Here is a 16,438-nt window from a genome sequence, read left to right on the forward strand (position 1 = left end):
GCAATTAGTAGTTTGTATTGTCCAGTGCAATGTGATTTTTGTATGGTCCATCATACCATCCATAACAGGGCCACTAGATGCATGGTGTACAGATCTCATCTTCTTCATGTGTGCCACTTTATGGGACTGTTCAGTATACATGGAAGGCCAATGGAAGCTACTAACACCATCCTCATTATAAAATCCTAATAGTGAGCTGCCATCAGAGAAACTCTGACATGTTCAAAAACTCAAGAACTTAGATTCGATGTTCAGTCGGGTCTTAAAGTGATTAGATCTTACTGTACATTTGATAACATGTATACTTATATGTTGTTGGTTTTGATGATGCTAATTATCTATGATATGTAAAAACAGATGGTGGTGAGAAAATAAACCCACACTCAAAGGGCTGGGATCATCTGATTTAGCCCACCCTTTTTTGTAGTCTTTGTGAGATGGCATGTAATAACCATGTTGCATGCCATGCCACCTAATTTGCGATTCCCTTAATTGAAAGTTTTGATTGTTCATTAATTCAAAAGGTCTCTCCATGGACATGGATTGGCTGGAATCTTCTGTGGGTAGAGTGTCTAGTTTCTAGCAGCGGTCTAGATCTAGAGTGTCTAGTTACCACCATATGTACGGTCTGGATCAATGAAAGTTGGGCTTACATGGCCCTCATCTATAAAGATTACTGGTTTTTTCCCCTAACTTTATATGTTGAAGTAAATGACATGAATTGGTAGTGATTGTTTTTCTTTACATTGAATTCAACTATATTTTACCTATATGTAAATAGTAAATAGTGAAATTCCTGGATTCTCTACCATTTTGCTTGCTGCAGAGATCTGCTAAGATGACAGAGCCTTCTAAGCTTATTCATGTCCGAAACGTTGGCCATGAAATATCTGAGGTATTTCAAACCATCTCTTTGTATTTTGAGCGTTGAAACTCTAATTGCAATTTGTCTTCACAGTTGTTGCCTTTGTACCTGTTTCTGTTTTTCAGAGTGATCTGCTTCAGCTAGTGCATCCTTTTGGAGTTGTCACTAAGCTTGTGATGTTACGTGCCAAAGATCAGGTTTTCTTTCTGGGGTCCTAGTTGTTTGGAACTCTATAGTTATTACATGCATGCTTATGCTCCTAGACTGCCTGCATTTAGTTGTTTGATCTATATCTGCCAATTTGTCAGCCTCTTCTTCAGATGCAAGACATGGCTTCTGTCGTCAATGCAACCGGTTTTAGGTACTCAGTCCCCAATGGACCTAATTGTACTGGGTTTTTGTATAGGTGTTTCATTTGTTTGTTGCTTGAGCCATTCTAGGTAACCAGTCCTAAATGGACCATAAAAAATAGATGGAAGATCTTTCAATCCAAATTTCAGGCTGGAGATATTTGTTGAATTGCCTAATGCAAGTGTTGGGGTCCTAGCCTCTGTTTGAACATGTATGATCATGGGAGTAGTAGCCTCAACTGTCTACTACAATCTTAAGCTAAGGCATCCCACTCTAGATATGCCCTTCATAGACAACGACTTGGCATTGCTTTTCCAACCGATGCCTATGCTTGGAATCAGTATTGGAGTCGCTTTCAATGTGGTTTTTCCTTCATCCAGTTTGAAGCAGTATTGGAGTCATGACTCTAACTCTCATCTGTTTCTTGCCTTTGAAACTTAAACAGTGGTGCAAAGTTGTTTGGTGGAAATTAAGCCATTGAAACTTGCCTCATTTTGTCACATTATTCAAATTGAGTGCATTTGCTTTGACCTGTTTATCTAGTTTCAGTTTATAGGCCACCGATCAAATGGTTAAGATTGTTTTCATCAGTGATATCCATTTTAACCTTTTGTGCATCTTTCTGTGAAAAGATTTTGGTCCATTTCTTCCCCCATCTATCCATAAGACACCAGTCACCTAGCACTTGATCGTACATATCCTCAAGATACTGGCATGACAACAACTCTCCTAAGATCTAGAATCTTACAATGCACTTCAATTGCTAAAGAAACAAATATTTAAAGCCTTTTTCACACTTTAAAACAATGGGTTTCCATTAAATTTTCTCCAAGCTGACTCCAGAAGGGAATTCTGTAAGCTAACAATGGTAAGCTCAAGATGAATCTTAGGCTTTCCATTTTCCTTTATTTTGTATTTGACCTTCCTTTTTTTGGCAATGAACATATTGCCATCTTGTCTTTAGAATTTCATCAGAGCTTTTACTTATGCGGAAGATGAGTTTGTGGTTGATAGAAATTAAATGTAAAAGTTGATTTTTGTTTTTCGTTATTTTTTTTCCTTTAAGATTTATGTTTCCTTAGAGGGTGTGGAGCAAGAGAAGGTGGAAACTGTTTTCAAGCCAATGTTTGTTGATATTAAATTCCATGGCATTCAAGGGAAGAATTACCATTGTGCCATACTGAAGTTGAACAAGGAGATTGTGCCTGAGCAATGCAAGGTGGTTGTTAAGCCCAACCGAGTCATTGTCACAGTCTAAAGCTTCAAAAGGGAATTGGCTTGATTCGCACTTAAAAGATGATAAGGTAAATGCCAGTTTTTCATTTCCTCTTTCTTATTGTAAACCAACAATATCTTTGCATCAATACCATGGAGTTTAATAAACTAAATGTGCACCAGGCGATGTTGGGTCATTGTTGAATCTTGAGGAGGCGATGCTTCTAAAAATGTCAAAATGACCAGATTTGGTGTTATCTATTAATGCCTTTAAAGTATATGGATCTCTAATAACTTCAACTACCAAGAAGCATTTAATTTGGCAGGTGCTATTTGCTTTAAAGTATAGGTGGATGTTGTACATTCATGTATTGATTACTCAAGCATGACGGTTATGCGCATTCTTTCAGGTGAATGTTGCATGTGGGAGGGTTGGAGCTGCATATTTCAGATTCAAGCATCTAGTACGTCTCTTGTCAAGAATGCACATGTGTAGTTCATCAAATAATACATTATGTGATATCGTGTGCATGATATCTATGTTGTAATTTTCCTCATGTATTTTGCTTAAAATCCATGTTTATGCATGATTCTCATGCATTAACATGGATTTGGGCTAAAAAAGATCGAAATGAAAAATTTGAGAAAACAGAGGAGATTTTCTTATATAAAGTAAGTATTTGGGACCAAGTGGTTACGTATTTGCTCCATTAAATTTGCTCAAAATTAATGGAGCAGACCCGGAGCTATCCGGATGAGTGGGGGTCCCTGGAAGGTGGGAACCGCTGTTATGACCATGATGAAGCTGTCCATTTCCTATGGACAGCATTGGAGGGGCCTGACCATTTGGACAGGCCATGTTTATGTATTTGATTGAAATTAATGGAGCAGACCCGGATGTGCGTCGGAGCTATTCGGAAGAGCGGGGTTCCCTAGAAAGAGGGAACCGCTATTATGACCATGATGAAGCTATCCATTTTTTATGGACAGCATTGGAGGGGCCTGGCATTTATGTCGGATGGCCGTATTTATATCTGTATTTGCTTTGCAGGGACCATACCTTAACCTAAACTAAAACCTAAACTTGAACCTATACCTAAACTTGAAAACCCAAACATAAACCCCATCTCGAACCCAAACCCGATTTCCTAAACCTAAACCTTAACCTATTCTCAATTCCCTAAACCTATGTCTTATAACCTAAACCTAAACCTAAACCTAAACCTAAACCTTAATTTATACCTATAACCTATAACCTAAACCAAAACCCATGACCTAAAACCTTAACCTATAACCTAAACCTCAACCTTAACTTAAACCTATAACCTAAACCTGAACATATAACCTTAACCTAAAACCTAAAACCTAAACCTAAACCCATAACCTAAATGTATTCTCAATTCCCTAAACTTAAACCAACACCTAATCCTAATCTTAACTCCCTAACCTAAACCTATACCTAAACTTGAAAACCCAAACATAAACCCCATCTGAACCCAAACCCGATTTCCTAAACGTAAACCTTAACCTATTCTCAATTCCCTAAACCTATGTCTTATAACCTAAACCTAAACCTAAACCTTAACTTATACCTATAACCTATAACCTAAACCAAAACCCATGACCTAAAACCTTAACCTATAACCCGAAACCTCAACCTTAACTTAAACCTATAACCTAAACCGAACATATAACCTTAACCTAAAACCTAAACCTAAACTGATAACCTAAATGTATTCTCAATTCCCTAAACTTAAACCTACACCTAATCCTAATCTCAACTCCCTAACCTAAACCTATACCTAAACTTGAAAACCCTAAACCTTGACCTATAACCTAACCTAAACCTATACTTATAACCCCAAAACCTATTACCTAAACCCATTCTCAAATCCAAAACCTATAACCTAAACCTGAACCTATTATCAAATCCCAAGACCTATAACCTAAACCATAACCAAAACCTATAACCTAAAACCGAACCTATTCTCAAATCCCCAAAACCCAAACCGACACCTAAACCTAAACCTAAACCTAAACCTATAACCTAACCTCAACCTAGACGTAAACCTAAACCTATAGCCTAAACTCAAATCCCTAAACCTTAACCTAGACCTGACGTAAACCTAAACCTATAGCCTAAACTCAAATCCCAAAACCTTAACCTATAACCTAACCTAAACCTATACTTATAACCTAAAACTATTCCCAAATCCTAAAACCTATTACCTAAACCTAAACCTAAACCTAAACCTATAACCTAAACTCAATTCCTAAACCTCAACCTAAACTTAAACCTAAGCCTATAACCTAAACTCAATTCCCTAAACCTCAACCTAGACCTAATCCTAAACCTATAGCCTAAACTCAAATCCCTAAACCTTGACCTATAACCTAACCTAAACCTATACTTATAACCTAAAACTATTCCCAAATCCCAAAACCTATTACCTAAACCTAAACCTAAACCTAAACCTATAACCTAAACTCAATTCCCTAAACCTCAACCTAGACCTAAACCTAAACCTATAGCCTAAACTCAAATCCCTAAACCTTAACCTATAACCTAACCTAAACTTATACTTAAAACCTAAAACTATTCCCAAATCCCAAAACCTATTCCCTAAACCAAAACCAAAACCTATAACCTAAACCCGAACCCATTCTCAAATCCCAAGACCCAAACCTCAACCTAAACCTAAACCTAAACGTATAACCTAAACTCAATTCCCTAAACCTCAACCTAGACCTAATCCTAAACCTATAGCCTAAACTCAAATCCCTAAACCTTGACCTATAACCTAACCTAAACCTATACTTATAACCCCAAAACCTATTACCTAAACCCATTCTCAAATCCAAAACCTATAACCTAAACCTGAACCTATTATCAAATCCCAAGACCTATAACCTAAACCATAACCAAAACCTATAACCTAAACCCGAACCCATTCTCAAATCCCCAAAACCCAAACCGACACCTAAACCTAAACCTAAACCTAAACCTATAACCTAACCTCAACCTAGACGTAAACCTAAACCTATAGCCTAAACTCAAATCCCTAAACCTTAACCTAGACCTAGACCTAAACCTAAACCTATAGCCTAAACTCAAATCCCAAAACCTTAACCTATAACCTAACCTAAACATATACTTATAACCTAAAACTATTCCCAAATCCCAAAACCTATTACCTAAACCTAAACCTATAACCTAAACTCAATTCCCTAAACCTCAACCTAGACCTATTCCTAAACCTATAGCCTAAACTCAAATCCCTAAACCTTGACCTATAACCTAACCTAAACCTATACTTATAACCTAAAACTATTCCCAAATCCCAAAACCTATTACCTAAACCTAAACCTAAACCTAAACCTATAACCTAAACTCAATTCCCTAAACCTTAACCTAAACCTAAACCTAAACCTATAGCCTAAACTCAAATCCCTAAACCTTAACCTATAACCTAACCTAAACTTATACTTAAAACCTAAAACTATTCCCAAATCCCAAAACCTATTCCCTAAACCAAAACCAAAACCCGAACCCATTCTCAAATCCCAAAACCCAAACCTCAACCTAAACCTAAACCTATAACCTAAACTCAATTCCCTAAACCTCAACCTAGACCTAATCCTAAACCTATAACCTAAACTCAAATCCCAAAACCTTAACCTATAACCTAACCTAAACCTATACTTATAACCTAAAACTATTCCCAAATCCCAAAACCTATTACCTAAACCTAAACCTAAACCTAAACCTATAACCTAAACTCAATTCCCTAAACCTAAACCTAAACCTAAACCTAAACCTATAACCTAAACTCAATTCCCTAAACCTCAACCTAGACCTAATCCTAAACCTATAGCCTAAACTCAAATCCCTAAACCTTAACCTATAACCTAACCTAAACCTATACTTATAACCTAAAACTATTCCCAAATCCCAAAACCTATTACCTAAACCTAAACCTTAACTTAAACCTATAACCTAAACTAAATTCCTTAAACCTCAACCTAAAACTAATCCTAAACCTATAACCTAAACTAAATTCCCGAAACCTCAACCTATACCTAATCCTAAACCTATAGCCTAAACTCAAATCCCTAAACCTTGACCTATAACCTAACCTAAACCTATACTTATAACCTAAAACTATTCCCAAATCCCAAAACCTATTACCTAAACCTAAACCTAAACCTAAACCTATAACCTAAACTCAATTCCATAAACCTCAACCTAAACCTAAACCTAAACCTAAACCTATAACCTAAACTCAATTCCCTAAACCTCAACCTAGACCTAATCCTAAACCTATAGCCTAAACTCAAATTCCTAAACCTTAACCTATAACCTAACCTAAACCTTGACTTATAACCTAACCTAAACCTATACTTATAACCTAAAACTATTCCCAAATCCCAAAACCTATTACCTAAACCCATTCTCAAATCCAAAACCTATAACCTGAACCTGAACCCATTATCAAATCCCAAGACCTATAACTTAAACCAAAACCAAAACCTATAACCTAAACCCGAACCCATTCTCAAATCCCCTAAACCCAAACTGACACCTAAACCTAAACCTAAACGTATAACCTAAACTCAATTCCCTAAACCTCAACCTAAACTTAAACCTAAACCTATAACCTAAACTCAATTCCCTAAACCTCAACCTAGACCTAATCCTAAACCTATAGCCTAAACTCAAATCCCTAAACCTTGACCTATAACCTAACCTAAACCTATACTTATAACCTAAAACTATTCCCAAATCCCAAAACCTATTACCTAAACCTAAACCTAAACCTAAACCTATAACCTAAACTCAATTCCCTAAACCTCAACCTAGACCTAAACCTAAACCTATAGCCTAAACTCAAATCCCTAAACCTTAACCTATAACCTAACCTAAACTTATACTTAAAACCTAAAACTATTCCCAAATCCCTAAACCTATTCCCTAAACCAAAACCAAAACCTATAACCTAAACCCGAACCCATTCTCAAATTCCAAAACCCAAACCTCAACCTAAACCTAAACCTAAACCTATAACCTAAACTCAATTCCCTAAACCTCAACCTAGACCTAATCCTAAACCTATAGCCTAAACTCAAATCCCTAAACCTTGACCTATAACCTAACCTAAACCTATACTTATAACCTAAAACTATTCCCAAATCCCAAAACCTATTACCTAAACCCATTCTCAAATCCATAACCTATAACCTAAACCTGAACCCATTATCAAATCCCAAACCAAAACCAAAACCTATAACCTAAACCCGAACCCATTCTCAAATCCCCAAAACCCAAACCGACACCTAAACCTAAACCTAAACCTAAACCTATAACCTAAAATCAAACTTGACGTAAGCCTAAACCTATAGCCTAAACTCAAATCCCTAAACCTTAACCTAGACCTAGACCTAAACCTAAACCTATAGCCTAAACTCAAATCTCAAAACCTTAACCTATAACCTAACCTAAACCTATACTTATAACCTAAAACTATTCCCAAATCCCAAAACCTATTACCTAAACCTAAACCTAAACCTAAACCTATAACCTAAACTCAAATCCCTAAACCTCAACCTAGACCTAAACCTAAACTTATAGCCTAAACTCAAATCCCTAAACCTTAACCTATAACCTAACCTAAACTTATACTTAAAACCTAAAACTATTCCCAAATCCCAAAACCTATTCCCTAAACCAAAACCAAAACCTATAACCTAAACCCGAACCCATTCTCAAATCCCAAAACCCAAACCTCAACCTAAACCTAAACCTATAACCTAAACTCAATTCCCTAAACCTCAACCTAGACCTAATCCTAAACCTATAACCTAAACTCAAATCCCAAAACCTTAACCTATAACCTAACCTAAACCTATACTTATAACCTAAAACTATTCCCAAATCCCAAAACCTATTACCTAAACCTAAACCTAAACTTAAACCTATAACCTAAACTCAATTCCCTAAACCTAAACCTAAACCTATAACCTAAACTCAATTCCCTAAACCTCAACCTAGACCTAATCCTAAACCTATAGCCTAAACTCAAATCCCTAAACCTTGACCTATAACCTAACCTAAACCTATACTTATAACCTAAAACTATTCCCAAATCCCAAAACCTATTACCTAAACCCATTCTCAAATCCAAAACCTATAACCTAAACCTGAACCCATTATCAAATCCCAAGACCTATAACCTAAACCAAAACCAAAACCTATAACCTAAATCCGAACCCATTCCCAAATTCCAATACCTATAACCTAAACCTAAACCTATAACCTAAACTCAATTCCCTAAACCTAAACATAAACCTATAACCTAAACTCAATACCCTAAACCTCAACCTAGACCTAGACCTAAACCTAAACATATAGCCTAAACTCAAATCCCAAAACCTTAACCTATAACCTAACCTAAACCTATACCTATAACCTAAAACTATTCCCAAATCCCAAAACCTATTACCTAAACCTAAAACTAAACCTAAACCTATAACCTAAACTCAATTCCCTAAACCTCAACCTAAACCTAAACCTAAACCTATAACCTAAACTCAATTCCCTAAACCTCAACCTAGACCTAATCCTAAACCTATAGCCTAAACTCAAAAACCTAAACCTTCACATATAACCTAACCTAAACCTATACTTATAACCTAAAACTATTCCCAAATCCCAAAACCTATTACCTAAACCTAAACCTAAACCTAAACCTATAACCTAAACTCAATTCTCTAAACCTCAACCTAGACCTAAACCTAAACCTATAGCCTAAACTCAAATCCCTAAACCTTAACCTATAACCTAACATAAACTTATTCTTAAAACCTAAAACTTTTTCCAAATCCCAAAACCTATTCCCTAAACCAAAACCAAAACCTATAACCTAAACCCGAACCCATTCTCAAATCCCAAAACCCAAACCTCAACCTAAACCTAAACCTAAACCTATAACCTAAACTCAATTCCCTAAACCTCAACCTTGACCTAATCCTAAACCTATAACCTAAACTCAAATCCCAAAACGTTAACCTATAACCTAACCTAAACCTATACTTATAACCTAAAACTATTCCCAAATCCCAAAACCTATTACCTAAACTTAAACCTAAACCTATAACCTAAACTCAATTCCCTAAACCTTAACCTAAACCTAAACCTAAACCTATAACCTAAACTCAATTCCCTAAACCTCAACCTAGACCTAATCCTAAACCTATAACCTAAACTCAAATCCCAAAACCTTAACCTATAACCTAACCTAAACCTATACTTATAACCTAAAACTATTCCCAAATCCCAAAACCTATTACCTAAACCTAAACCTATAACCTAAACTCAATTCCCTAAACCTCAACCTAGACCTAATCCTAAACCTATAGCCTAAAATCAAATCCCTAAACCTTGACCTATAACCTAAACCTATCCCTATAACCTAACCTAAACCTATACTTATAACATATAACCTAACCTAAACCTTGACCTATCCCTATACCCAAACCTACACCTCATCCTAATCTCAACTCCCTAACCTAAACCTAAACTTGAAAGCCCAAACCTAAACCCGATCCCAAACCCGAACCCGATTTCCTAAACCTAAACCTTAACCTGTAATCAAGTTCCCAAAAGCTATAACCTATAACCTAAACCTTAACCTAAACCTAAACCAAAACTTATAACCTAAACCTTAACCTATAACCTAAACTTAATTATAACCTATAGCCTAACCTTAACCTAAACCTATAACCTAAACCTAAACCAAACCTAAACCTATAATCATATGGTGAGACCATTTCTTTTGTGTCAATTTCATTCCTCTTTGAGTTTTTTTTTTTAATTCATTAAGAAAAAAAAAGTGGTTATACGTGATGCACTTCTTTCACTGTCTTTCTTTTCTCTAATGGGCATTCTAATTTATGAATGACATGACTGTTTGTAGGATGATGGAATATACGAAGCTGCTGAAATTCGGTGAAGTCGAGCACATTTATTTAATGAAGCCAAAGATTTGTATTTTCAGCATTATTGTATTTGTAACTGTAATTGATTGTAATTGTAATTAATTGAACGAAGGATTGTAATTGTAATTGAATGAATGAAGGATTGTAATTGTAATTAAATGAATGAATGATTGTAATTGAATGAATGAATGATTGTACAGGTGGTAATTGAATGAACAGGTGGTAATTGAATGAACAGGTGATTTAATTTTTCAATGTACAAAATAGCTACGGATATTGACCGTAGCCACTAGTCAGACAGGTGTAGCCTTTTTAATTTTGGCATATTGCTACGGACTTTCAGCTACAAATAATATCCGTAGCTGTTTGAAGTTTTTGCTACAGATATAATTGCTATGGATTATATCTGTAGCTATTTAACATATAGCTACGGATTAAATCCGTAGCCAATAATCAGATAGGTGTAGCCTTTTAAATTTTGGCCTATTGCTACGGATTTTCAGCTACAAATAATATCTATAGCTGTTTATTTTTTTTGCTACAGGGGAAAAGGCTACGGATTAAATCCGTAGCCATATGTCTAAGGCTACGGATTTAATCCGTAGCCATAGGTTCCAGACCTATCGTTATGGTACCTACGACGACGGTCGTGTTACGGACTAGCTACGGACTTAATCCGTAGCCTTAGGCCTATGGCTACGAGTTGCTTGATCTTTGCTCTCTCGTGCTTCAATCAGCTCCCCGATGCTCCCCCGATCACGATGTCGTGATTTTCCTGTTGTTTCAGCTTCACGATCAATTACCTTGCATATGATGTTTCTATTAGGGTAACCAAGGTAATGAGAGTGAGTTGAATCTCCTAACAAAGATTATGAATGGATTTCCTAAGGGATTCAACTAATGGATGCTCTAGAGTATCATGAAGACTAAGGATTTACCAATAGGCTTGGTCTCGATAGAAGGCTTGAGATCATGTTCTTCATTAATAGGAGCTTTAAATGTTAATTGAAGTGAGGAATCACAATGAAAGGAACATGAATCTCATGTGGATAGAGTCTAATATGAGTGGGTTGAGGTTGAGATACACTACGGACTCTGAAATGCCTAAATTCATGCTTTCCATAAAGTTCTAGATGCTATATTTATAGAGAAAAAGTTCCAACGAATCTATAATAGCTACTTTTCGGTTCTACCGAGTGAACCTTCAGTGGCATCGAATTATCACTCGGTGGTATCGAATTAAGTCTGAAGTTGCTAGATGAAAATTGTCACTTTTGGTGGCACAGAATATTGTTCAACGGTGGGAGTCGGTGAGACCGAAAGTCCAGTTGGTGGTACCAAAGGTCCAGTCGGTGGTACCGAATTAACTTCAAAATCTTGCTGGACTATTTTGGTCACTTTTGGTGGTACCAAATGTATTTTCGATGGCACTGAAGGTGCCATTCGGTGGTACCTTCTCCAACTGAATGTGAGAAAGTTTTTCCTGTTTAAGTTTGTCCTGCAATTCACTCAACAACTTTGAACTTTCTAAAGCCAACTCTAGAATGATGGAAAATATAAACTTAGAATGGCTTAAATTGATGATCTAAGTGGGTTTTCCTATTATGGGACAAGGTCATCTATAGGTAGGATCAAGATCGTAGAAGCTTCTCTGTACTTTGAACTTGTAGCTTTGTCTTCTGCTCCAGTTACATCGTCGGTCTTCATTTGCCAAGGACTCATCCGACTCTTTAACACAACTAGTCACGTGATTGACAAACAAGTGTGCAAGGTGAGTGCACTAATAATGTAAGACCCGTATCTTAAACCGTACTGTTCTGTACGCTTCCGCGGTCCTTCCGGTCAAATTCCGACAACATTCGACCCGTATCTGACATTTACAGGCGATCCTAAGCCGAGTCCTGCTTATCAGAGTCGGCTTCACTCGAAACTTGTACCCTATCCAAGAGATGTGGGCCCATGTTCATTTCGAAAAAACGCCGCACGTTGCAATTTTTGAGAGAATCTCTACAACATTTTCCATTAATTAATCAATCAATCATGTCAAGTACAAGTCATACCTTAAGTACCAACACCCATCCCTCCTTTTCCACAAGTTAACACTCTCTCTCCCCTACCCATCCCTCTTTTACAAAATTTCAAATCAAATCTTACTTATCCATCTCCTTTCTTTACAATCACCACTCCATCCATCCCTTTAATTTATTATTTCTCTCTTTCTCTCATTTCATAAAAATCTTTCCCAAGCAACAAAAATTCCAATGTCCAAGCTCTCTCTCCCAAAGCCAAGTGTGGCCCACTTTCCCACCCTCTCATCCCTCATCCCCACCATCAAAACTCCATCATCCACCATCAAAAGTTGGACATAGGAGCTAAGGAGGCTAAGGGACCAAGAAGAAGGCCGACAGGTGGGTGATCGACCATTGGATTCCATTTTTTAGGGCCCACTTGTTGTGGGACCCACTTAATATATGCATTGTATTTGGGAGGGCCCAATAGTGGCGGGGTCCCTCCCCTCCACGTGTCATCTTCTCTCTCTCTCTCTCTCTCTCTCTCTCTCTCTCTCTCTCTCTCTCTCTCTCTCTCTCTCTTCTTCCTCCTTGTCCAGATCCTTGGATGATTTTATAATCTCCAAGCTCATCAGACGGTGTGGCCCACCACATTTCAAGGAGATCCGCTGTCCACTGATGCCACTGATGGGATGGTGGGAAATGTCACCCGCTGGACTGAAATATATATAATATAATATATTTATATTATATTAATATATATATGCATGGTGGGCCACGTCCATATGGGACCCACCATGATGCCTGTGTTTATCCATGTCATCCAGCATCCCTGGACGCTGGACGTGAGGGCAGTAGGGTGTGGCTAACATGGAGTGCATGTACTAACATGGGTGCGTACTGACAAGCTAACAATATATATATATATGAGCTTTTAGAGTGGGCTGCTCATGCAGGCCCCACCTTGATGTAAGGATCAAATCCACGCCATCCATCATACTTCTTAGCTCATTTCAGGCATTGAGCCAAAAAGTGAAGCCAATCTAACTATCTAATGGGCCATAACATAGAAAGCGGTGGTTGTCACTGTTAAAATCCACTTTGATATTTTTATATACCGAAACATGCTCAATATTGGGCTTGTTGGATCTGTTATGAGCTGTAAAATACAATGGCTAGAGTGGATCCACCTGATGCGGGCCCCACCTGAGAAAAACTTCATAAATATAAAAAATAAAATAAAAAATTATGTGCAACAGGCGCTGCTGCTGTCCAGAGGATGCGTAGTGTCCTGCTGCGCTGGATGTGAAAGATGGGCAGGGACGTGGGTCCTTGCCGTGGACCCCACCGTGAGGTGTGTTGACATCAACACTGTGCATTTGGTAGGCCCCCATTGGGGCAGTGGACCACCTCAAGAATCAGCCGTATGTGGTGCTCAGGTGGCCCACATCACAGGGAACAGTGAGGATTGAACGTTTGCCATTAAAACCCTTTTTGGGTTGCAGAAGTTTTGAATCATTATGAAATTTTTTTTCCACTTCATCCAGGTCTGCTGACCTTATCAACAGATTGGGTGGAAAATAAACATTATGGTGGGCCCCACGTGGGATCCACTAATGAATGTGTTCCACACCTTCCATCAGTGTGGCCCCCACCATGAGGTATGTGCTTTATCTATGTTGTCCATCCCTATGGGACCCATCATGATGCATGCATTGCATCCAAACTGTCCAACCTTTTGGCAAGTTGGTCTTAAGGCTTGAGGCTAAAAATAAGGCAGATCTAGGATCAAGTGGACCACATTGCAGAAAGCAGTGGGTTTGAATGTCCACCATTAAACCCCTTGGAATTTAATGGTGGAAATCCTTATCACCACTTATATTTGGGTGTGGCCCATTTGATATACATATGGCCCATGTGATGTGGCCCACTTGCCATATTTATGGCCTATTGTTGAGGCCCACCTTGATGTGTATGAGGTATGTTTTGAGGCCCACTTTAATATATATATATAAGGGCCACGTGATGCGGCCCATTTGATGTATTCGACTTAGCATATTCAACTTGGCCCTTTCAACTCAACCCATTCGACTTGGCCCAGTTGATTTGGCCCATTGTTTTGGCCCATTTGATTAGGCCCGATGTGATATATGAGGCCTGATGTTGAGGCCCACCTGAATATATATGAAGCCCATGTGATGCGGCGCATTTGATGTATTTGGAGCCCTTGGGTCGAGGCCCAACGGGATGTACATAAGGCCCATTGCAATGTGTGACTCCACCATGGTTTATGTAATGATGTTCAAGGCAGGTTGTGCCTTGGGAGCAATGATGGTTTGATGCCCACATTGTAAGGATGATGTTGGTTAAATGTCTGCATTGTCACTCTCCCTAGGGCCCATTGATAGGCTCATACTTGTAGTGTGTAGGCTGTCTAGGCCCATCTTGATGTGTATATTCTATATCCACCCTCGTCCATCTGTTTAGGGCGTGGCCCACCCCACACGTGTGGCACGTGTGGGAGTGGGACCCAACTTGATGTATTTATTTTATATCCATACTATCCATGCATGGACGTGCTATGGGACCCCACCATTATATATGTGTTTTATTCAACTAGTTCGTCCATCCTTGACAGGTGGGGCCCATATTGATGTGTCTTGTATCTCCACCATTCAGTTGGACGGACCATCCATGCCTTTGATAGTGGTGGGGACCACCATGATGTATGTCTTATCCCTACTATCCGTCCATGGAATGTACCATGCGTATCTGTTTTATCATCGTCGTGTTATATGTATTATATATCTATGTCATCTATTTGTGCGGTCTGTCGTGATGCATGTATTGTATATCTATGTCGAACCAGGTGATGCGGCCCACCTTGATGTATTTGGTGGCCCATTCGAGAGGCTCACTTTGATATACATGTGGCCCATCAGGATGTATCTTTGACCCATGAGTAGGGCCCACATATTACGTGTTTTGAGGCCCAGGTGTTGGGCCCACCTGTTGTGTATTTGAGGCCCGTGTGATGAGGCCCATGTGATGTATTCGAGGCCCATTAGTGAGGCCCATTATGATATATTCGTGGCCTATGGGCAAGGCCCATTGTGATTGGTATTAGGCCCATGTCGCGTGGTCCATTTGTTGTATACCAGGCTCTTGTGTGAGGTCATAGGTCCTCTTTATGTTTGTCTCTATGCGGGCCACTCCTTGGGAGCAATGATGGTTAAATGGCCACATTATTGGGTAATGATGGTTTAATGTCCACATTGTGACCTTCCCTTAGGCCTTCCGATTGTTGAGACCGATTATCGAGGCTGATTATCAGTGCCGGTTATCAATACTGATTATCGATACCGATTATGAGTATGTGACAGCATAGCATCATGATACATGCCCATACGCATCATCTGCATGTTTGTTATGAGATGTAGTTAATCATTACATATGTCATTGGGTAGGTTTTTATGAGACTCCCTAATAGGCGGAGATTGTCTCACATGAGCGCACGATATGCGCAGGATTGATGGATGACTAGATTGTATGACTCATGCATCTGGCATTGTGTATTGTGATTACTTTACGCCCTAGCGACATCAGGGCCGTAGCCTCCACAGGCATAACGTGGATGGCCAGATGGGACATCGAAAATATGTTATTAGCAACGAGTTGTCATAGATGGCCATGGGTGAAAATTCTTAAACCCTCTTAGTATCAGAGGACGCCCCAACGTCGAGACTGAGTGGATATATATGAGCGCATGAGGGTCGCATACCAGGAGACCTTGTCTCCCACTGTGTCGTGGTCGGTTGGAAGGGGGTATAACCTTACCCACCTGATAGAGTAGGCATAGCTAGGCTGAGTTTGACCAGCTCGTGAATGGGTCCGCTATCGATGTACCGGGTAGATATTGGCCGAGTACTGGACAGGCGGATAGTGAAGTCTTTTCCACTTACCTAGTTATGCGTTTGATGGGGTGGCAAGCTGGTGTAGAGTA

General features: G+C 38.7%; 1 protein-coding gene across 1 annotated transcript; it reads left to right on the forward strand.

Annotated features, from left to right (window-relative positions):
* Positions 1–814: 814 nt before the first annotated feature.
* Positions 815–1,600, forward strand: LOC131231307 (polypyrimidine tract-binding protein homolog 3-like). Its single transcript, XM_058227457.1, has 3 exons — positions 815–895; positions 991–1,062; positions 1,174–1,600. The coding sequence occupies exons 1-3, from the start codon at positions 839–841 to the stop codon at positions 1,303–1,305; spliced, it is 261 nt and encodes an 86-aa protein (XP_058083440.1). The 5' UTR covers positions 815–838; the 3' UTR covers positions 1,306–1,600.
* Positions 1,601–16,438: the final 14,838 nt, after the last annotated feature.

The sequence above is a fragment of the Magnolia sinica genome, chromosome 17, assembly GCF_029962835.1.
Source record: "Magnolia sinica isolate HGM2019 chromosome 17, MsV1, whole genome shotgun sequence".
Lineage (NCBI taxonomy): Eukaryota > Viridiplantae > Streptophyta > Magnoliopsida > Magnoliales > Magnoliaceae > Magnolia > Magnolia sinica.

Bases quoted from the DNA above. Each gene is read 5' to 3' on its own strand.
- LOC131231307 (XM_058227457.1), top strand. From the start codon at position 839: ATGACAGAGCCTTCTAAGCTTATTCATGTCCGAAACGTTGGCCATGAA. The intron at 896-990 runs GTATTTCAAACC...TCTGTTTTTCAG, and splicing joins TTGGCCATGAAATATCTGAG to AGTGATCTGCTTCAGCTAGT. The intron at 1,063-1,173 runs GTTTTCTTTCTG...CCAATTTGTCAG, and splicing joins TGTTACGTGCCAAAGATCAG to CCTCTTCTTCAGATGCAAGA.